This window comes from Halyomorpha halys, unplaced genomic scaffold, assembly GCF_000696795.3.
Source record: "Halyomorpha halys isolate HHAL.00 unplaced genomic scaffold, Hhal_1.1 Scaffold100.1, whole genome shotgun sequence".
In the NCBI taxonomy this organism is placed as follows: Eukaryota; Metazoa; Arthropoda; class Insecta; order Hemiptera; family Pentatomidae; genus Halyomorpha; species Halyomorpha halys.
In genome coordinates, this window is record NW_027112088.1 from 394,247 (window position 1) to 418,810 (window position 24,564).

The window sequence follows — 24,564 nt, forward strand, 5'->3', positions numbered from 1 at the left end:
AAATTTATATAATTTTTCTTGATAAAAACTTAGGAGATATGTGAAAAATACAAATAAAAACTACTTCATAGATATGTAATTACCACTTGAAGAAATACTTATAAATATATAAATATATATATATATATATATATACAAAACACTTACAGATACTTATATAGCTATAAATTTATTTTATTACCCTCTTGAGCACACCCCACCACGGCGCCATAAGAATTGATGACGCCCCGGCGTGGTCAATAATCCTTTTGGCGCCCTAGAGATGCAGTCTTCCCTTAATATCCAGGCTATATTTGGAAATTCCAAGAACGAGGGGGTGTCATGGAATTCGCTGGAACATAACTCACTGTAATATATTTTATATTGGTTATTTAAAATGATGTTCCTAACCATTTAATTAATTGCTTTGCTAACCTCTTTAGGAAGGCTTTAATTTGTTATCATAATGGAATCCCTCTTAATTTAATGTGTAATTATATTAAAATCATGTAATTAAAAAAAATAAAATTGCTTTTTCTTTATAAATAAATTACTCAAGAAATTATTATTTCTATTTAGTTATAATTTAATATTCATTTTGCTATTTTTACTTTCCCATCGTGTATGATATGAAAAATATTGGATCGGGAAAAATTTTCATACCTTTGAAAATTTCGTGTATGAGTTACTTCTTACACTTTAGTCTTTAACTAAGAAATTCGGTATTCTACTAACACGAAAAAAACTCAATCCTTCACGTTTGTGATGTGACGGAAGTTTTGCAGACGAAATTATTAAATAAAGTATCAAAATTGGAAAATCGAGTTATTTCGTTTGAAGCCTAACTCGAATTTCGCATTTAATAACTTTTTTATTTTTAACTCATGTGAAATCAAAATTTCCTTATTTTATAATTGTAAATCGTGGAACTATTAACAATGTAATGAAGTTTATTAGTCCTCAAATTGAAGCTAGTTAAATGCCCTACAATGCTGTTAAATAGATGTAGTACTTTCTATAACATTTGCTAAAATGTTAATTTTGGTTTTTGAAAACCTACATTCTAATAATTATTAAAAGTAAAGATGTCAATTAACGCTTCAACGAAGCTATTTTTATGCACCATGAACTATTTTGTAGTGTTTATTTCAGTAAGAGTAGCTTCATATAATATTTTCCAAAATAAATTCACAAATTGTTGATTTCTGGTTATTTGGGATATATTTTGATTTTCGAAAAACTTCATCTCCTGAACTATTGAACGTAAAGAGCTCTACAAGAAAAATATGAGAACTTTTAAAGTTTTTTCTTGAATAAAATAAACTGAATTATAGCACGTGCAATAATTCAATTTATATTTCACGAACATATTTCATGTACCTGTTTTATTGTATTGGTTAAAATTGAATAATAATCTAACAGAAATTTGTGTAAATGTTTCTATTTTTTTTATTTATATAAGGGAATTTGAAAATTTAATTTTTGGATTTGATACCATTTTTAATTTCTCCTCTACCATGATTGGCAGAGCCGTTAATTTTAACTCAGCCTATAACTTTCATGTCAGTTTTTAAAAAATTAGGATGAAATAACTTGTTTTTTTAATTTTATTTACCTATATATGGAATATAATATATAATTAGTATTATATAAATACCTAAGTAAATACTTGGAATGTAAAAACCTGTGTATATATGATACATATAGTAAAGGGAAGTATTGTAATCGTGAAAAATTTAAAATTTGAAATTGTTTTGAGGTCCCTCGAGTTCAAATAAGCAAGTCTCACAAAATGTGAACAGCCTAGCTAAATAACGAAAACTTATATAAAACTAAAATTAAATATTTAAGATGGAAATATGTCTGGGATGTAACAGTAACTTTTAATAAAAATAATAAAATCGAATGGCCGGAAATATCATTTTATAAAATCGATTTTCTTATTAAAGGCTCTAACGGTTTTGATTAATTCAATATATTGTACAATGTACAATCAAGTGAGCTTCAATATTAGCTAGGTCTTATCCTCATTACAATAGTTGTGAACTAATTAATTAAGTACCTTAATCAGAGATAGCCAAGTGTGTCCGATCTCTCCCGATCGCCATACTATGTACACAGCTTTGTTATATTTGTGTTAAACTATTGTATTCCTGGCAGGAACAAAGTTATTAGCACCTTGAGAAACCTTATAATATCAATTTTTATAGAAACAGAAAAAAAATTAAGTTTGAAATTTTCGTCTTCCAGTGTTAAGTGAACATTGTGTAATACGCGCAGCACAGCAGATATTATTTCATCTCGGATTTTATGGTCTTTATTATATACTACCATGAACTTTATAGTCTTTATTATATACTACCATGAACTTTATGGTCTTTATTATATACTACCATGAACTTTATGGTCTTCATTATATACTACCATGAAAATTTTTATTTTATATAAATTAATATAGAGGGTTATTTATACCTAGAGATACGACTCAAGGAACAGCTGACACTAGAAGTTTATCTTCGCTCAAGCTCTTTACTATCACCTCCAAATGCGTCTAATTATTTCATTAAGTATATCTGCATATTAATTTATTTTAAAAGTTAAAATTCAATCAAATGTTGAGTTTGAGCCCTTCTAAAATCATTGACCTTACTTGGCCTGGGTGGATTTGATTTTTACCTCTATGGAAAAATTGTACTTTTTCGTCCAATTTAGCACGTTATTGAAAAATTAATAAATATAAATTATCCCGACAAAATGAAAAATAGTTTTTTATATTATTCCCTTTTTTTTTTTTAATATAAAATAAAAGTTAATTAAATAACTAGTGTTTTTAGAACCAGTTCACTGGAGAGTTTATTGCTAAATCATAAAATTGCAATCTACAGTAAAATATAAGATAAAAAAAAAATAGAAAAGAAATTATAATGATAAACAAACCTGGACAATCAACATATTCAATGACTTCTTTCTTTTTTTACATTAAGATTCAGCATGTGAAATCGAGATTTTAATTCGGGATTATTTTATTGCCTTTTCTTCCATATTAAGTAAATCCCAAATTTATATAATTTTTCTTGATAAAAACTTAGGAGATATGTGAAAAATACAAATAAAAACTACTTCATAGATATGTAATTACCACTTGAAGAAAATAGATAAATTGATAAAAAACAAAAACCCAAGTAACCAACAAGTGATTTTGTTATACGTCACCTGCGCTCGTGGTCGCCTATCATCTAAACAATTCCCAGAAACTAATAATGTCCTTTTCCTCTTTTTTGTCCAATTAAGTCTATTTTGTTCACTCTAAATTTGACGATTTATTGAGGCCATATTAAAATATTTGAAATAATCAAGCACATTGACATTACTGTATAAGTACTACGACGTAATGGGAAAGCAATACACTGTAAGAAAAAATAAACTATTAAGGGATGTGATTAACCATTTCTTCAGTTTATTTAACAAAAACTTGCTAAAATTGATTTATTTACACAGTATTCATGAGGTATAGAGGAACTGTTATCCTGCCTTCAACTTCTTTCTCTATGGCAAGACTATTACAGTTAACTTTATCCTAACAAAACCAACAAACGCAATAGTTTTAGCAATAGAGAAGTAAGTGAGAGAAGGTAAGACACAACAAGGTTATATGATTTATTTATGTTCGAGGAAGAAAAGAAGGACGTAGAAAAGAATAATTGTTTCCACTCAACGCTATTGTCTATGAAAATTTCAGGTTTACAAACTAAACGTTTATAAACAACGCAATAGACTTATTTATTCATTGAGAAACCGTTTGTAAAATCCGCTTTTTTTCTTCTGTTTACAAAGAAACAAGGTAAAAAAACAAAACAAAGAAATTACTAAACGAAACTATTTTGAAACAAAAATTAATCAAATGGACCTTATGAACATCATTGGTTGGATTTTACGGTTGATTAAAGCCATTGAAAGTTTTTAAATTTTTTTGTCCTATTGAGGTAGTAGGTTCAAATAGCGCCCGTCAAATCTGTGATTAAGGATTAAGACATGAAAAAATTTTACTTTCATTTACCTATTTAGGAAAATGTAGTTAGGGGAAATATAGCGAGCATATTCAATCATGCTGCCCAAATACATCAGGTTGCTATATCACACAGCATACTAATCAATCGGTAATCGGACATATATAAATTACATATAATTACATGGTATAATAAAATAGAAAGAAAACAATTTTTTTCCCTACAGTTTTCTTTTACATTCAATTTCGGTCCATACACCAACTACAAATATTTCAATTCATTCTTTTTTTCCCCCTTTTCTGTTCCTTCAATTTCACCATTTCACAATTTTTAATTAATTAATTTTGAAAAAATTCAAATTCCAGCTTTCGTAGGAAATGCACGTTACTAGGTTCATGTCCAATTTCTAAGTATCGTAAAATGGACTGTCCCCCCCCCCCTTGGAAGGTGAAAATATTTACAAGACACGGATAGGCCCGTACCCATTCTTGTGAGGGATTTTTACCCACCAAAACCATCCCCCTATAACTCACCCCTATATTTCCAAGCCTCCACGGTACCACCGTTAGGCATTACATCGTGGAGGTGAAATGGCGGTGAGAGGGAGTGGCTCTGTGTGTGCGTGCTACCTCAAAAAATAAACGTTGTATGAAGCAGAAATTACATATTTAAGGAGAGTACATGACTGAGATGTGATTTCAACCTTTTCGATAAAATAAACCGACCGAAAGACTTCACTTTATATAATCGATTTAAAAAAAAAACAGCTATATCGATTTAATTTTGTTTGTTTGAAATATTTAAACATTTCACACTTTTATTATTAATGAAAAAGGGATAAACATGAACTATAAAAGAATCCGATGATAAACCACAACGAGATATAGGAACAATATTGTCTCCAAGATGAGAACACATTTCCGGCAATAAGAGTAGTAATATAGACGAATTATGTATCGTTATAAAGATGAAAATTTTAGAAAAAATAATATTTATCATAGAAAGCCGTATAAGGCAGTGGATAATGACGGAAAACTCCTAAATAAAAAGTATGTTCCAACACGAGTTTGACTGTGCGGTCGCATACGCAGTACGTTTTTCCGTTTCATCCGTGTTAAATATCGTATCTTCGTCACCGTAGATATTAATAGTTAGTTTGTTTTTGTATTCCACTCAAACTCTATACGAGTAATTTTCTAAATAAATTCATTCTTAGTATTTTCAATAAAAATGCTACGACAACTTAGCTGTAACAATCCTTAAGAGTATAATGTAAATTTTAGTAAACTATTATATTTATATAGCTCTGTCATACTTTTGGCAAAAGAAGAGGGTTAAAATTTTGCGAAAAAAAATTATAAAAAATACTACTCTAATACCTAACTAATGATATTAGAGTTAGGCCTGTCGACATTTGGGAGCGAGAAGCTGCGAATTGTGAAGCCATGCATTCGTGCGAACGCCATTCCTTTTCTGATGGAGAGTTATCCGTTTTGGAATCATCACCTTTGATTCATGAACGTATCGACGAAAACGGACGATTTGGATGAATCACATTTACGAAAGAATAAACGATTTCGGTAAATTTTCTCGTTATTCAAATTGACGATAACCATCACTTCTTCTATTTTTAAATGAAAAAAGCACATTTCGCTATATTCTTGACGTTTCTTCTAAATTAATTTTCACAGTTCAGAGTCCAGATGTGACTCTCCCTTTCGCACACGTTCGCAACTGAATCCCAGGAAAACAGGATCAATTCACACCTTTTCCGACGAACAATTCGGGCTTAGTGGACACGGTTCCCCATCCAGCCATATGATTGGATCGTTCATGCGTTTTTGTGTGAATTCGGACGAATTGATTTCGCATCTTCAGAGGACGACAGGCCTCAGTCAATATGTCAGCAGATCCGGCTCATTTGAGAAATTGGAACTGGAAAGTTTTTAATATAGAAATACCTGTTCTGAAACGAGAAAAGAATAATTTCAGCTCAAGTAGGATGCTAAGTAAAAGTGATTCTCGTACCACCCCAGATTTTTTAAACATCTAACCAACGATTTATTCAAGGCATTGTTTCTTCGGAAAGGTTCTCATGAAAGGATAAGATTCCGAAGAAAAGAGTCATTGCTTTGATATTAAAAGTGTTCAAATGTCAGTTTCTCAAATCACAGATTGGCTTATGGACTCTTCTTGTTCAATTTTTAATATATTTTACAACACAGGTGAACTAAAAAATTATGAATTAAATTTCCAAATAATATTATAGTATTGAACAAAAAGATTCAACACTTGTGAAGAAGTTCATTATAGAATTCCAATACCCTTGTGGGCAAGTATCAGTCACCATATCATTTTTTTGGAGGTTTGTGTCCTAATCCGCGAATCCATTTAGGTCATAACGATAACCTCTGTAGTACCAAGCTCCCACAAAGTGGTCCGATATAGCAATAAAATCAAATACTGAACTATTATTTATTTTTTATTTTACGATTATAAAATGTAAATAAATACTTGGTAATGTCTCCTCGTAATGTAGAAGATTGCTGTTCTACTACAAGAGCCGGGAAGAAAAATAGGCATTTATGTCTATTAGCACTCAAATTAAAGCTAGTATAGTGGAGTATAAAGAAGTTTATGAACTTAGTTCATGAATAGTAGTTTTCATGATATTTGCTAAAATAAATTGATTTATAGTTGTTCGGACAATTAGTTTTATTTATGAAAAACATCGTTTCAGAAACCATTGGACGTACAGATGTCTGAAGATGAATTTGTTCGAACAACTATAAATCAATTTATTTTAGCAAATTTCATGTAAAATATTACTCCTACGAAGATAAATATCATAAACTAGTTTATAGCTCATTAAACTAGCTTCAATTTGAGTGCCAATAAACATCTGTACGTCAAATGGTTTTTGAGATATAAATTTTTCAAAATAAATTCACTAACTACTGATCTTTCAGTACGTCCCATACAACATTTTTATGAAATGTTGCTTTTTAAAAAGCTATATCTCGAAAACTATCTAACGTAAATAACTCTATTGGGGCTCATATTTTACCAAATTTTCTCTTCTTTAAATGACGTTCTCTTAGGTTTTCTTGTGTTGTTCCTACTTTTTAAGATTTAGAGCTTCGAAGGTAAATTTAATTTTTTTTATCGCTTTGAAACAGCCGCCATTTTTTATTCCCCCTACCTATACTTGGCAGACTCGTTAGTTTTGACTAGTAATTATACATAGTTTTCATTAAAGTAATCAAAAATTGGGGTGAGATAACTGACTTTTTTCTCCTCTTGGGCTCTTGTACTATTCCATTAATGCACAAGTATTTGCATTTTTATAAAATTTGTATTAAGTATTTTTCCAAATTCATTATTCAATTTGTTTTTGTTACATCTTGATGAAAATTTAATCAATCAAAAGTTTTATTGAAAGTCAACGGGATGATATGATAGAACCTTAGTTTGCCGAAATTCTACTCCATTTTCTTGAATTGCTGAGTCCATATTGTTTTTTTTTAATATTGTCAAAGGGTTGCTATATTTACTAACATTGTTCATTAATGCTGAGCAAGCAATAAGTTATAGATGACATAGTATTTTTTTTAACTTTTTTCTTCTTTGCGAAGAGGTCATAATGATAAGACGATAGTGTTCAATTGAGTTATATATTTGGACGTTTCCAGCGACACTATGTTGTCCGCCTCAGCATCTAGGGAAAAACTTTATTAAAATACAAAGTTGTGTTGCCCAACTTCATTGGACTGCTAGTCACACAGCATACTTATTTTAGTCAAATCAGACACTATTTCTAATATTACCATAAATAAGCCTAGGCAAGAATACAATTATAAAACAATAATTATAAACATTAGTAATGTACAACATTAAAACATGACTTTTTTTCTCATTTATTCCCCTTTTTTATCTTTTTCGTGATTTTTTTCCTCCTTTTCCCTTTCTCTCTCTTTTTTCTTTTCCTTCCTTTCTTTTTCTCTTTCATATTTTGGCTTCAACCCAATGTGTCATTAACAGAATGATGGATAAAATAGTGATAGAGATAGGAGAAAATATATGAAAGATATTTAACAAATTTAAATTTTAAAAAATTCAACAAACTATATTAAAATTAGTATAGAATAAATATTAAAATATTATAAATATATACAAAAATAATAAAATAACAAATAAGATATCCAATGTATGCACGTCATCCTACCTCTGGATGAATACATTACTCAATAATTTCCATGCATGTTGTGGTGGATGATTCTCAGGGAAAAATAAATAATTATAACTATTATTCTTTAAGTATATTAGAACAACAGTAGTTGTTGAACCAATTTTTTTAATTTCCCTTACGTAAATATAAAATATACAGTGAAAACTTTTGAAGCCAAGTTTTCGATGGAAATACACGTTTTAACGTCCCCTGAGTCCAATAACTAAATATCGTTATGTGAACAGCCCAGCTCAAAAAAACAAAAAGTTGTACGAAAATGAAATTACATATTTAGGGCTGGGGATGTTACAGCATCTTTTTCGATTAAATCAATTTATCATAAGTGCCATTTTATAGACTACATTTTTTCTGTCTTCTCGAAAATAGCTATACGATTTTGATTTTTTATGGATAGATTTCTTTTTAAAATTACGATTTACAAAGCGTGACTCACATCTTTGTGTTTGTTAATTTATTATAAGCTTATCAACTAGACAGCCGGCATGACGTCACTACTTTTAGTGCAACAGTCCTAGTGTTATCTTTCTCCCAGTAGCGTTATTTTTTATACTCATAGATTAATATGGGTCATTTTTTGATGGTCAATTCGTCAAAGTTGCCGGCTGTTACTCATCGATTTGGTTGGAAATTTCTTTAAAATGACAATTAGCATAAGAAGGTCTGTCTTGATTGTCGGATTTATAGTAGAACTGGGCAAAATTTATTTGGAATAATATTTTTGTTATAAATCGTTACATAAACAAAACAAATTAGTTTTGAAATAATTTTACCCGAATCTAATTTGTTATTTAAGATTCGATATAAAATGTGTGACATAAGATACATATATAAGTGATTACTTCACGAAATGGAGTTATTTCATAATTGAAGAAATAATTATTTAAAAAATTAAAAATTTATTATTTTAACAAATAGGTAATATTATTTTATTTTAGACAGTTAAAAGTAAATTTCATGACGGTCAAGTGTGAAATATGTTTAACTTGACAGTTGTTTCACAGCCGCCACATCTATCACGTTCGACCTAGTGTGACGATACTGACATGACAATGAATACTATCACGACGGCAACTAATCTACAGTTTACGCCAATGCCTTCTATGTTATTTCATTCCGTGTAATCTAGTGTGTCTCAACGTTTTTGTAAATTAATGAATTTCATTAATTATTTTAGAAGTCACTGTTTGAAAAATATATTGCTTTAATTTTAATCTCTGGAGATCTACTAAATTACACGGAAGTAGATTACGTTGGCGAAACTATTAATGAGTCCCACTTATTGTTTTAAAGGTTTTCCGCATCTAAAATTAGTAAATTCCACAAAAGGTTTGTTGGTATCTTCGCCCTAATTTCTGATGGCTTCTCCTTCTTCATAACTACTGAAAGTAAATTTTTGAAAGGACAAAACCATTTCATTAAATATTTTAGTCTAATCTCACATCTGAAAAAATACTTGTATGATTTCTGATATTTGTCTAGAAGGATTTATGGCCGTAGGATCGAAATCCCCACTGTGATATTTTATAGCTATTTCCTAGTGATTAGTGGATAGCCATGGCACATTTATGACACAATTCAGATTAGGTTTGTTAGTTGCCCGTGAGAAATATTGATGATGCCAGCTGCTCTGGTAGACTTTGGAAACGACCGTTCATTGCTTCCTTGCAATAGAGGTGACCCAAATGTTAATTAGTTATATTTATAGTTTAGATATTTTATTTTTTTGGTCTTAAATTCAGTTATTCATCCTTAAATATTGTGAAAATCGTCCTATTAACAATTACCGTCAACTCTTTTCAAATAAGTATATATTATGATCCACACATAATACCATGATCCACCAATATCCGGATCCACACATTTGGCACTTGCCGCAAATCCAAAATACTTACAGAGGGTTGCACATAACAAATAATGAAATAAGCGTCGGTATCCATAATCTTGGTGTGTTCCAGACAGCGAAACATGGCGGATCTCGAACATGTCTCAATTATTACCTTCGTATATTTTTTTCCTCCATTTTCTCTTATAATAAGGAACAAAATGAATTGAAGTAAAGTGAAAAGAAAAGTAAATAATATGATAGGTGATAAAAATTTGAAGAAGTGATATTATATAACCTATATCAAATTCAATTTTCGATCTCTAGGATTTTAATAAGATACTTATTAATTTTATAATGGTGGCATTTAAAACTGTTTGCCACTTCAAAATTCACCACAAATCAAATACCTAAAAATGTTTGGTAACAAACTTCCATCCATATCCACAAACTTGTGTTTATCGGAAGGGAAACATGGTGAACCTCGCCTATTACCTTTGATTCACAGTTTCTTCATTATAAAAAGTAATAAAACAAAGATAAATGAAGTGAAAAGAAACGTAAATATCGGGAAACTAGGCGGTAGATGATAATGATTCATAGAAATGATATAACAAACCCACTAATTCAACTTCCCATCTAGAATTTTTATTGGACCCTTATTAATTTAATTACCCAGACATTTAATGTATTTAAAAACTTATATTTGTGCTTTGTTGAATCGAAAATAAAGAGCTAAAGTTAATTGGAAATAATTGCAACAAAGTATTTGCACACGATTGATAGAATTTTATAATATAGAATCCAAAGCTAGAGTTAAATATTGATTTCGAAGTTTTGGGAAATTCTGTAATTTAATAAAACAAGGAGGCCACAAATATTTATTTCTTGGCTGTTCTAAAACAATACTAACCAAGCACAAACCTTTAGATGCAGTGTAATCGGAGGTCCAAAGGCCGTTTGATTTGTGCCTAGAAAAGGACACTCGACGGGTCTGCCACAAATTTCGAACAACTTGTGGTATATAACTATGTGGATAACCCATTCATTCGCTTGCGCTACCAAAATTAGCGTTTTTCCTATTCTTCTTAACAATTTTCAAACCTTTATTCTGTTTTGTTAACTAGCAACCACCATTACGTTAGCTGTTTTGTTGTCATTTTGAGTATTTATTTCATATTATTGATGGAAAATAATAGTTTATTTAAAATAATGTTGGCAAATGACAATGTCCTTAGAATATCATAATGATTTTTTAAATAAACAATTATAGAAATAAATTGGAAAATGATAAATTTCGAAATAAAAGAATTTCCGACTAAATTCATAAATCATTTTACTGTTTTCATATTGATTTTTTTTTACCAACTTTTAAATTCCCAACGGGAACGAAAATTAATAGCATGGTATTATCTGATTCACTTCGTTCGTTTATTTTATGAACTATTTTTTTTCAACAGTACAGTGTTGTTTTTTTGACAACGAATAGTTCATCAACGTTTGAGAAAAATATCAGAAACGATCACCACTACTTTTAAATATTATTATAACCTTTTAACCGAAATATTAACACGTTAATGTTATGTTCATTTTGGTAGAGTACCAACACAGGGTCAGTCGGATTGAAAGTAAAACCAAAGATGAACTCTCAGATCGTAAGGTTAAGGCAAATAGATTACGGAGAATATTCTGAAACCAGACCTTTTGAATTAGAGGGGTTAATGATAAAGTCTTCCTCTTTACATTCCATGTTCTGTCATTTCGACTGACCGTGGGGATCCCTTAACAGAAAAAAAAATCCGTAGATGATTCAATTCAGCTACCTACTTTTTTTCCTATCCACTATCTTTTTTTAAAAAATAAAATATTAATTTTTTGTATTGATACGTAGGGAATATATGTTTATATTTATCATTAATTTTACTGTTACAGATGCAGTTGCTGCAAGAGTCATTCTCTACTTTTTATCTTTCACTGGCTTCTTGGTTAGTTTTATGATGAGAACAGACATTAATTTGGCTATTGTGGCAATGGTCAAAATGCCACCCCCAGTGACAAAAAACGTGACAGAAGAACCTCAGTACTGTTTTGCAGCAAGTGATATATCATCTGATAATTCTACATCAGAAGTACCTTACCAAGTAAGATTTTAGTGTTGATAAAACAGTGTTTTGTTGGACTTTTTAAAAAACTCATGTTTCAAATGATAACTATTTTAATTATAATTAAAATTTTTTTTTCCAGGATGATGGGGAATTCGATTGGGATCCATCCATTCAGTCGACCATTCTTGGATCTTTTTATTGGTGTTATGTTCTTAGTCAGTTAGCAGGAGGAGTTTTAGTTCAAAGATTCGGAACGAAAATAGTTTTTGGATTATCCCAAATGGCAACTGCGATCTCTTCTCTACTTATTCCATACGCTGCTGGTTTTCACTTTGGAGCACTAATCCTTCTTCGTTCTATCCAAGGTGTCGCATCGGTAATTTTTTTGTTTATATTTTCATTACAAAATACTTTTAAAATATGATATGTGTCTATTTAGTAACAAACGCAGTGGTGGCTAGTTCAATTGGTGTCCGGTGTAAACTTCAAAATGTCTCTTTACTTTCCGCTATTCCAGACTATCTGCTTCCTTTAGTATTGTAACTGGATCGAATTTTATCTCGCGAGCAGATGGGCCTATTATTTATTTATTTATTACAACGTTGGGTAACAGCTAGGAATGTTTATGACATTCATTGATAATCCTGTATACAATAACTCAAATATGGATCTTACGATTTTGAAGAAATTTCTCTTAAGTATTCTCCTGAAAGGCAATTACTATCCTCTCCTAAAATATGCAAGAAAAAAAAATTATAATGAAGTGACATTTCAATTTTTATTCCATTCGCCTATCTGAGATAAAACCAAAGCTTCAAAAGAAAGAGAAGTTATGGGACAGCACTGAAGGACTTAAGACAAAAATGTTACTGCAACAACCTATAGGGTAGTGGTCAAAATCTTAAATTTCCCTACTTACCGGAGGTCTGAGGAGTATCCCTTGATATTTTCCCTTTTCCTATATTTTCGGAAAATTTACCGCCCTAAATAGCGTTTATAAATAATTTTAATTCTCATTATCTCATAAGATCGTAAGCTGTAATATGAAAAACAATTTAGACTGGAAGACAAAAAAAATAGTTTTATTCATATGGAGACGAAATCAACATCTCCACTAATTTTTCAAATTATAACTTAATCTCACCTGAATAAAGAAGATCAGGATAATGGCAAATAATTAGCTTTTGAAACAACACAAAACACTGCCACTGACACGATTTATATCACTTGTTTTTGGAATCTAAAGCAACACTAAAATCATTTGCGCGCACTAATACCTCGAAACCTGAGATCCAAGTCCCACCAGTGTTGCCATGAACTATTTTTCTCTTTTGTAATTTTTAGAATATACCTACTTAATCATAACAGTTTGTCTTGAAGTTTTTGAAAATAAAGAAATACGTATATATTCAGACCGAAAAAAGATGAGTTAACTAGAGAAATTTGCATGCTACACAAAGCTGAATTGAGCGAACTGCACTTGGTAAATATATTTCAGGTTATCACATCGCGGCGAATAGAATATGGATATAAGATTGTAGAGCTTGATAACGAACATATCCCTAAAATTTTAATAAACATTGAATGGACTGGTAAATGTCGGAGGGGTAGACCGAAAAGTAGGTGGGAGGATTGCCTCAAGACTGATCTTGTAGACTTGGGTTTGACAGGCTTCACTGGACCCTTTTGATTCTCTTATTGTTTATTTATTTAATCATAACAGTCTATAGCTGTTATTTATACCAGGAGTATAAGGGGTGCCATGACTGTTTTTACTCTTCCTAATAATTATTTCTGTACTTTATATTATTGAAAAATATTTTTTCTTTTTGTAATTTCTAGAATATAATAATAAAACGTTGAAAATTTTTAAACCAAAAAAGTTAACTTTCCAATGAGAAATTTTATAAGCGAACTGAGATACAGCAGTAAATAAACTTGGTTATTTATTATAGTAGTGGGGGGAGATGAATCATTATAATTGGAAAAATCCCTGAATCCCTGACTCTGCTTTTATGTGAAGAAAAACAAAATTCTCAGTATAATAATATCATTGCTGATTCTTAAACTGTAGATTGTATATTATAGATACATTTGAAGGACTTGGGGCAAGAATTTAACAAGCTACATGATACAATTTTTCAGTACACCAATTTCAAAAAGTTCTTTAATTCTTTGCTGATGTTTAATATAATTCATTCTTGTAATTTTCTATTACGAAATTATTTTGTTAGACAAACTATCACAATATATCACTTTATGTATATATATATTAATTAGGTAATGTTTTTATGTATTTAGTTTGTATAATTATCACATTTCATTAATAGGGGTTCACATGGCCTGCAATGTATGCTATGATTGGTGTTTGGATTCCACCAGCTGAAAGGAGTAGATTTATGTCATCTTTTCAAGGTGAAAAAAAAACTTATATTTTTAAAGCTATTATGTTTAGTAAATAACAATTATTATCAGCTTAAAGCAATTTGAAAATATTTAATATAATTGTTCTTTTTTTTTAGGATTTACCATCGGCATTGGGTTAAGCTATCCAATATGTGGTTTTATCATTGCTCATTATGGATGGAGAGTCGTTTTTTATGTGACCGGAAGTCTTGGTTTATCATGGTGCATCTTGTGGTGGTTTTTGGCATTTGATACACCACAAGAACATCCTAGAATAACTAAACAAGAATTAGCTTATATCCAGAAATGCACAAGGAACATAGCTGTTGACAGCAAGGCAATAAATATAATCTTTGACCTTCCTTATTTTCTCTTAAATTATATTGATTAATAATTATAATTAATTGAATATTTTCTTTATTTTTAGTCTGTAACAGTACCATATTGGTCTATATTGACTTCTCTTCCCGCATGGGCTATCGGTGTAACAACCTTCGGCAGGATTTGGGTTCATTATACCTTCATGATTCCTGGTCCCTTGTACATGAAGACAGTCCTTGGATTTAGTATTCAGAAGGTAGGATATTCCAAAAATTTGCCAAATATAAATTTCTTTCTCTTGTTTTTGAATATTTCTCTTTGTAAAATTTTGTTTAAGTGTAAAAAAACAGCATTAAAAAGTCTTTGATAGCAGTGATAGTCTTAGTTAAATAAATTTATATTTAATGCATGTGTACATTGACCAAGAAGTAGTATTATCTTTTATTTTCCTTGGATCACCTTTACATTTTGGAAATTCCTCAACTTTTTTCGTTAGAGGAAATCAAAAACTGGGTTAGATGTTCCTATATGATTTATTTATAACCAATCTCATCTATTACTTCAACTATAAAAAATTCAAAATATTCAACTTCAAAATTTTCTTTTATAAGAAAAGAAGATTAACTTATTCATTAATATATTTGACTATCAATTAGTCTATATTGGAGTATATTTTATATACTTATTAAAAAATTTACCACTTTTGAAGTATACTTAAGTCACTTACTGATAATGTTAGCGACTAAAGTCATTTTTTTAGGGATTAGGTTTTTATAATAATTCAAATTTTTATTTCAGAATGGACTTCTGAATGGAGCACCATTTTTATTAAGTTATTTTTCTTCAGTTATTTTTTGCTATATTGCCGACATCCTGGTAACTAGAAATTGGTTCTCCTTAACAGCCGTCCGAAAAATATTTACCGCACTTTGTAATTAGTTAACTTATTATTTTTATTTTTCATTTATGCACAGCTTTCCATCATTCTTGATAATTGTTTTTTGTCCATAGCTCAAGTCGTTCCAGGTTTTCTGCTGCTATCAATTGGTTATTTCGGGTGTGAAATAAGCGCTGTACTTGTTGCATGGTTTGTGGCTGTTATATTTGTGACAGCAGCTTATGCCGGTGCCATGGCGAATATAGTTGATATTGCTCCAAATTTCGCTGGTAAGTTATGGAAATATACAATATTTCTTTAAGTTGTATGTAAAATTCTTGCTATAAAAAGTTAAGTACAATATCAATACCAAGAGATAGGAAATTTGGTAGTGAAATAGAAGAGGTGAACAAAGATATCTGATAAGTCCACATCATGTAATGTGGATCATGTTCTTTTGGTTGATATAATGTTCACAGAAGATTATATCCAGGGCTGTTTGGTCCTTTCACCCAACCTCTTATGGTTATCTAGAGGTTCTTCCCTGTGTTAACCAGAGTGGGAATTCCAAGATTCATTTCTCATTACCACCAAACATGTTAATTAAGACCATAGGGAAAAAGAGGTAAGATTTCGAAACCTCCCTTTTTTTTTTTAAATAATAATAACATCAACATACTAATTTCTATAGCTCCTAGCACCTTTCAGTTCAGTAATTTTTGAAAAGTTAGAACTTATTGATTGAATAGTACTTGATCTTTTCAACTTGAAAATAGTTATCTAGCCTTAAATAATCCTCATTCCTTTCTATATATTCATCATAAATACCTTTTACATATTTATTTATTTTATTTATAGTCTTGTTTGACTTTATGTCCTTGTGAAGATAGAAAATAAAGGTATCTTAATATTTATACAATGGAACTTATCCTATCAGACGCTTCTAATAAACAAACATCTCCTATAAGCGGACATATTTTGACTGGTGCCAAACCTATTCCTTTACACTATTTTTAACTTCTATTGACCGGACCTTCTCATAAAAAGATGCACAGATTAATACTTGGCAAAAATGTGGAAGACCTAATTTTTTCAAACAGCAGATAATTGGAACTTAAGTGATGCTTTAAAAGTAATTTCTTAGAATTTTATTTTGCAGATTTTCAGGTGGAGTATTTCAGTATTTGTATATGAACATGTTTCTACTCTCCTCTTCTCAAGTCTTGAACATGTTTTTATTTTAATTCAGTTTTATATGATGTTATAACTACAAAGAAAGAATAAGAATCACCATTTGATTGTGTATAAACATGGTGGGGATTTTAAAATTTCCATGATTATTTGCAAGAAGGAAATTCAATATGTTTAAAGGAAGTGAATTTGAACCTATAAATGTAATGAACGATTGGTTATAACATATATATCTTACACATCACTGGTTTGCTTAAATAGTGACATATCTGACAAAAAAAAAATTTTCGTTTATTTTTTAACTGAATGTATTCTAAAGATAATTCTGTTGACTGTGGTTATTTTCTTTACTGTTATTCTCCAGACTGTTCTAATGCTAGTAGAGCTGTTATAAAGTTAACGCAGTCGATGGTACAATCTATACAATATGTCAAATACCATATAAAAAACTTTTTTTTGTCTTATTCAAGCAAAGCAGTGATATGTGTACTTGAATGAAAACAAAAAGAAGTCATAAATAGCTCATTATATATCATTTTCTGCTTTTCAAAGTTCAACTCCTTTTCAATTTCACTTTGTTTTAGAATTTAGTGATTTTATTTTCCAACTTTTTTCCTCATAAGCGGCCACTTACAGTAATCAATCTAATTTTCATTCTCTAGTGATGTCAATTTGAGTGAAGTTCCTCTATATAAGCATTTGTGAAATTTTAAAGCTTTAGTATAAATAATATATTATTTATATATATTAATTTTCAGGTCCTGTATTAGCGTTTGCTCAAACAATCCATATGTCCGCAAGCTTCATTGCTCCTCTAGTAGCAGGTTTTATTTTGAAAAATGATGTATGTGAATTTTATACTTATCTGTACTTAGTCATATTCAAAATGTAGAATTATTATCATTATTTTTTAATTCATGTTACAGACTACATTGGAACAGTGGAGAAAAGTGTTTGGGATTTCATCAGTTGTGGCCGTGGCAACTTACATTATGTACCAAGTGTTTGGAACTTCTGAAGTTCAATCTTGGAATTATTCGAGGAACATTACATCCCAAGAACCTGAGCATGAGCCTTTGAAAAGGGATAAGTCATCTCCTGGTACTGATGTTACCGACGTTTAGTTTTCTCAGAGTTTCTTTATTAATGCTGATTAGTGCGGACCATTCATCATTTTAGACCAAATATCTTTGTATATATCCATTCAGTATTATATATATTTTTTTTTTTAATGCAGACCTTAAGTTGAGTTAAAAAATAGTTGAAAAGCAACAAAGTTTATTTCAATTTCTGTTTGATTAGATATTACTGTGGTTTAGTATTATAACTACGGAAATCATTCCATAATTGTTTTTATCATTTTTTTTTTCTTTTCTACTAACATTGTATATTACTGTAGTTTTACTAGAAGTAATTTATTATATGATTAAATGTCAACTGTCCATGACATTTGTATTATTATGTTTCTTTTTATGTATTTATGAAAAACGATTGTATGATTTAGTTTCCTATTTAAATTTAGATTTTGGTAAGTATTATTATATTATACTTTTCATAATAATAGCCACACTGTAGTATATTAGATTGCATTTTTGTAAATTTACTATCACAAGTTATTCACTCATGCCATAAGTAATTTTTATTCTGCTATAAAATGAATATCCCTAATTTAGGATTTTATGATTTATTCACTAATTAAAAGAAATATTTTTATGATTGAAACTATTTTAGTCTGGTCTACTGTTTCAGGCTCTTAATGTTTCAGATTATGTTGGTTTAACATTATGATACTATACGACCTTTTCTCAGTAGAGAGAAAATGTATTATTTAATATTTTTCCTAGTTAAAAAAAAAAATTGAATACTTTTAAAATTTAATTATACACAAAAGTAACTTTTGATGTACCAAGACAATATAAATTTTATTCTAGAAGTGAAGGCAATGTTTTATCCTTGCTTGGTGTCATAAAGTAAATTAGACAATATGCTTATGAAAAAAAAATTATGTAATAAAAACAATATTTTTTCACTTTTTATAATTTGATTTAAACCTAAGCCTATTCATTACTTTCATTGTAAGAAGTTAAATGTCTTCCACTAATTATGATTTATCATTAATCTTTAATTACTACTCAGATAAGTGTTTTACACTGTTATCCTGTTTGTATTTTTTTTTTTAATAGTTTAGTACTTTATTTATTTCTGATTTTGCATTTCAAGCAAAATTAAAGTGTATCTGAACTTTAACCTTTCTCTTTATAACTACCATTAGAGGGCAAAGAAGAATTCTTTTTTAGATTTAAATAACAGAATAGTATTTTAATAACAGAAGTGTTTTTTACAACAGAATTCTGTTATTACAAATAATAGAATTTTATTGAGTAACTTTATAGTATAAAAACCCAGAAAAATTGCCTATATTCAATTTACTAGCCGAAAATCATTGGATAATGTATGGTGACAAGTATGACCATGATTTTTTTTAAAATACAGATTAAAATAAAAAAATATTTTTATTGTTACGAAATGTTTTACAAACCAAATTAATAAGTGCTGTTTTCCATCAGTTGTAAAGTATAAATATTTTTAAAAAAAGAAAAATGTTTTTTATGACCTATTATCATTGATCAAAATTAAATATTAGAACCTCACCCCTCCCCTTACCTGTTAGTGCTGCCATACGAGGTTTATTCAACTATTAGAACCAACATGTGCAGTTTCATCAGTTCTTTTTTGAAGGGCCTTGATCCATTTGGACCAACAATTATTATGCCTTACCAGTATCTTAAAAAGTTTGCAAACTAAACAGAAAATAATTACTAAACAATTTAAATGAAAACAATTTTTGCTCTCGGTTTGAGTTACATTCCACTTGCAGTACTTCCTGACACTACTAATCATATTTTCTGTTTGTAATCATTGTTTATTAGTTTTCATTTCGATTCTGATCACTATATGTTGACTTGAAAAAACTATCCTTAGTTGGCCTGTCAAATAAATATTTTTATTTTCGGTTGTAGAGAGAGGGAGATGGAGGGAGGGAGGGAGAGAGAGGGGGATTATTTGTTAATTTAATTATAATCTTCTTCTCTTTATTAACTCAGAACCAGCAACCAATAAAATTTAATAACCATTTACACTATATATTTAAATAACTAACTGGATAAAAATCGTGCTATATGAATTATGTATTTTATACTTATAAACAGTATTGTTTTTATACCAATGGATTTTCTAATTTATAACTTCTTGTTTATTTTAATAGAACATTAAAATATATTATTAATTGGTAATATGTTTTTTTTTTGTTTTGTTTTGTTTCAATGTTGTTATTTAAGATATTAATAACATGAGTAAAAAGTTGAATTTTGATGAATTTTTTATTCTGGAAGTTTTTGATGATTTTTCTACAATTTACTACTATAAGATTTATTAATAACAAATCTTTCTTCCAGATTTTTATTAAATCTATCTTTTCTTTTAATTTAAAGACTTAAATAAATTTTAATCTTTTTTATTGTTACCTAAAAAACTGATTAAGTCCATCTGTAGCTATCGTGATTGTATTAGAGATAAAATTGTTTAGTAATAATAGAAAGGCTTATGTTACTTTTATTGTGTTATATAAAAATTAGAAAAATGTTTTATGTTATATAAAATTATTCGAGAATATTTGTTTTGTTCAAAAGGTGTGATTTGTTTTGTCTGTTTTCATACATTTGTCCTGAATTTCATAAAATTGTTGATTTTAAGAGAGATTTGTTGACAAGGAGAGCACTAAGGGGAATTTCACTATTTATTATTATTTAATTTTTAATGTTTTCTCTAATTTTCATTTTCAATATACTGTTTTCATGGTAAAAAAAAAAAAAGCTTAGGAATATTACCTACAATGCGAATCGAATTCACTTAATTAAAAACAGTTCAAATTTTAATCAAAATTTATAATAAAATAAAATTGCATTAATGGTGTTAGAGCTATTGATTTTCCTAGTTACTTGGTAATAATAGGAGGTTAGAATAAAAAATAAGGTTTTACATTTGTAAATATGTATGCGCTACGCATATTATCCCAGCAAGCCACAATTTGATGTCCTTTGCGTTTTCCAAGGTACATTTCTATATTCCTTGAAAATATCTTTTTACTGGTGTTTAACAGTACTAAAAGCTTCTTTTTTTTCCCCGTTTAATCAGGTCATTCAATATAAAATATTTTTTTGAATAGTCCAACTTCAATGTTCTGGATGATGTTTCTCCAAGAATGAAAATCCCCCATTCATGTTCCATTCCCATTCATTTTGTTATTCCTCTAGAATTCCTTCTCAGAAGTTTTCAAAATTTTAAATGAATTTCTCTCAAAAATAGTAACTAATTTTTTCCTTAATTTTAGTGTGGTAATACACATAAGCTAGGTTCAATTTCTATGAGTTAATTTGAGGATTGTTATTAGTAAAGTTAAGAAAAACAGAAAACTACTAATTTCCGTATCATTTCCTATCCATTCTTTTTCCATTAATGGGTGGAAGATAGAGTGGCTGTAGAGATAACAATAATTATTCTATTGAACTTTTTTTAATTATAAACATTCCTTACAAAGTGGATCCAGAAGTGGGTTCAAGGGGTCGGTAAAGGAAAGGCACAAGGTAAAATAAAATTTTAATTTTGAGAATTATTTTATACTATATTCTTCATATTTTTATCCTAACAAACCTAAAATATCCTGGTTCAAATTCCACTGGGCTCCAGAAAATTTCCTAAATTTTCTCAGCAATATTTTCTTGTTAAACATTGTTAACTTTTGGTTGTATTCCATGCAATTCAGTGGAATTTCTGTCATTATTAACGTAGTACATGCTGGAATAAAAATAAATAAACGCATTCATTAACTGAGCTGTAAAATTTTTAATTTTATTTGGTAATTTATTAAAATCAATGCTTATCTTTTAATTTAACATTAAACATTCTTGTTTAAAAGAAAATAATAATTTTTTTCCTATAATGTTCTTTGAATTAACATTATAGAAAAAATTGATACAATTTGTTTGTAAAACAACAGTTTCATCATTTCCCAAATACTATATAATTCCTCATCCTATATATTACATATTTATCTTTTATCTTTAAAATTAATGCCCCTACTGTATGGAGGGGCATGAATGTTCATTGTTGATGTTTAGCTGAGTATAACAAAGAATTTTCTGACTGAAACATTTTTAATTTTTTGAAATTTAAGAATCAAAATTATTGCTTTGTGAATGAAACAGGTATTTCTATTTTTTATTGATTGTGGTTGAGTTGACTAATAAGTATTAAAAGCTTAACTTATCTGATGGATACTCATCATATATATGTAGTACCATGGTGTACCATTAGTGCTAGATTTATAATAGGGTGTTGCTTGATTATTAAAAGGCCAATACTATATAAAATTATTTTTCTTTCACTTCTTGGTACAACAAATATAAGGAAATAAAATTGAAGGTATCTCAAGTTAAATGAGTGAATAAAATAACTAGCTTGAAGCCATAAACTTTAGAATTTTTTAATATTCCTGGTTGAAGCTATTAAAGTTTTAATTACCTTATAGCCACAAATATATCAGTCTGTTGAAAAATTATTTATATGTATCCTACTAATTAATCATAGATATAATATTGTCCACTATTATATTTATAAAATTGTTAAGTTGGTTTATGGTACATAATTTGTACAATTTGAATAAATAACCTACTATAACATCCCAATTTTTGACTTACTGCTGTTGTGGTCTAGTTTTTCATCGTTATTAAATAAATTTCGGAAATATAAATTGAGTTCTGTATAACATTATCATATATCTGGGGCTATGAATGAGTACCTTGTAACTGTAGATACACAAAAACAATACTCCGAGAGTGTGAATATAGTGAGAAATTGTAAGAGGATTATTATTATGGTACAATATGACGGAAAAATATTATTGTATTTTGATATGCCTCCTTAGAGTCATAGAAAATATACCAAAACTTGGATGATGTGCTGATAAATTGTGTTTTATAACATTTTTTGTCCCTACAGTAAGCTAGACGTTTTCAGACACATCTGAAACCATTATCACCTTTATCACTTCTTTTCTTCATTTTTTACAGTACATTATTTTTTTTTGTGTTGAGATATATATAATGTAGTCTTGTCTATTTCAAATAGATTTCTATGTTCCTTGGATAAAAATCAATATTATTTAGCATTAATGTGAATCATATTACTTTAAAATGTATCTGTAACAAAATATTTTTTAATTATTTCATTTGTTTTTAAGATATTGTTGAAATTTAATTACTCTTACTTATTATTCAATAGTACCTTATTATGCTTTCTGTTAATTTAAGAGATAATTTTGAAAATTTAATGTTAAGATTTTTAGCTAAACTCAAGTTTAGCAGAAATCTCTGCCTACAACTCCCTGATGAAGACCTGAAAATCAGGTCGAAACGTCAGCATAAATAAATATTTTTGTTTATTTATGTTGTTTTTTGCTGACCGCACCCCCCGACCATCTTCTCCAATAAGATTTTTAGGAGTTTTCTGAATTCGGTAACCTCCAATATGCTAGAAGCTAATTAGTATCATTCGAATGAAAGAATAATAATTAAGTTTGTTTATTAGTTCATTAAGATATGAGGTGTAAGGTCATAAAACATGGTAACTGCAAAAATGAAAACTTTTAAAACATTAAATTGTTAGTAAATTACTATATTTTATGTTCAATTAGCAGTCACTTAATATCTTCATCATTCATCTCCATCTCTTAAGGAACCAAATTTCTAAAATATACTTTCAAAAATTATTGGAATCACCCTTTCAAAAACCAGTGATGTTAAAAACTTCAATTCATAATAATTTCAGTCATCATATTTTATGATCGAACACCTCATATTATGACAAAACTTTCTTTAAATGGTAGTTACATCATCATATATTATTCCTAATATAAATTTTATACTGTAAAACTCTTTTTCAAGCTAATACAAAATAACTTAGCTACAATTTATATTAATTTTACGTTTTAGTGTCAGTTTGTTTTAATTATCTAAGTAATAATAGAAAACAGCAAACTAATGCCTAAGAAGTTTTCAGGTTTGAATCAATGTCTCTTGTAAATAGAGATCTAAGAAAACAATCGGTATTAATAATTAAAACATTATATTAATTTATTTTTATGGTATGTTAATACTGTGCAGTTAGCAAACCCAATGCTTTATTTAATTCCCTAAAAATACTCTTTCTTCACTCTAAAACTCCTAATCTATTTATTTTTTTCTTCAAGTATTCTTTTGTTACATTTTCATTCCACAAAACTTGGGAGGTTAAAAATAATTTTATTGTGATAAAATAATTTTAATTTTAATGATATTTGATTTTCTGTTCTTGAGGTCAAGTACTTTTATTCATATTTGTTAACCACAGAAAAAAAATTGTTTTATTCAAAATCATATTATAACTTCACAATGAGTATTGAATAGACTGGTTGATACACATCATTTCCTAGCTTTATTTAGGTTATTATTATTCATAATAACTACCGATACTTCACAAGACGCAAACTATATGCATTTTATATATATATA

At 28.8% G+C, this 24,564-nt stretch overlaps 1 protein-coding gene across 4 annotated transcripts in view; it reads left to right on the plus strand.

Annotated features, from left to right (window-relative positions):
- The window catches only part of MFS17 (Major Facilitator Superfamily Transporter 17), a 116,851-nt gene extending 93,069 nt beyond the window's left edge, over positions 1 to 23,782 (plus strand). For all 4 annotated transcript variants that reach the window (XM_014415438.3, XM_014415436.3, XM_014415437.3 and 1 more), the window contains 9 exons: positions 11,990 to 12,198; positions 12,302 to 12,538; positions 14,493 to 14,577; positions 14,685 to 14,905; positions 14,996 to 15,145; positions 15,688 to 15,820; positions 15,901 to 16,056; positions 17,716 to 17,801; positions 17,884 to 23,782. In XM_014415438.3, the coding sequence (XP_014270924.1) occupies positions 11,990 to 12,198; positions 12,302 to 12,538; positions 14,493 to 14,577; positions 14,685 to 14,905; positions 14,996 to 15,145; positions 15,688 to 15,820; positions 15,901 to 16,056; positions 17,716 to 17,801; positions 17,884 to 18,081 (1,475 nt within the window). In that variant the 3' untranslated portion in view covers positions 18,082 to 23,782. The remainder of the gene's footprint in view (positions 1 to 11,989; positions 12,199 to 12,301; positions 12,539 to 14,492; positions 14,578 to 14,684; positions 14,906 to 14,995; positions 15,146 to 15,687; positions 15,821 to 15,900; positions 16,057 to 17,715; positions 17,802 to 17,883) is intronic.
- Positions 23,783 to 24,564: the final 782 nt, after the last annotated feature.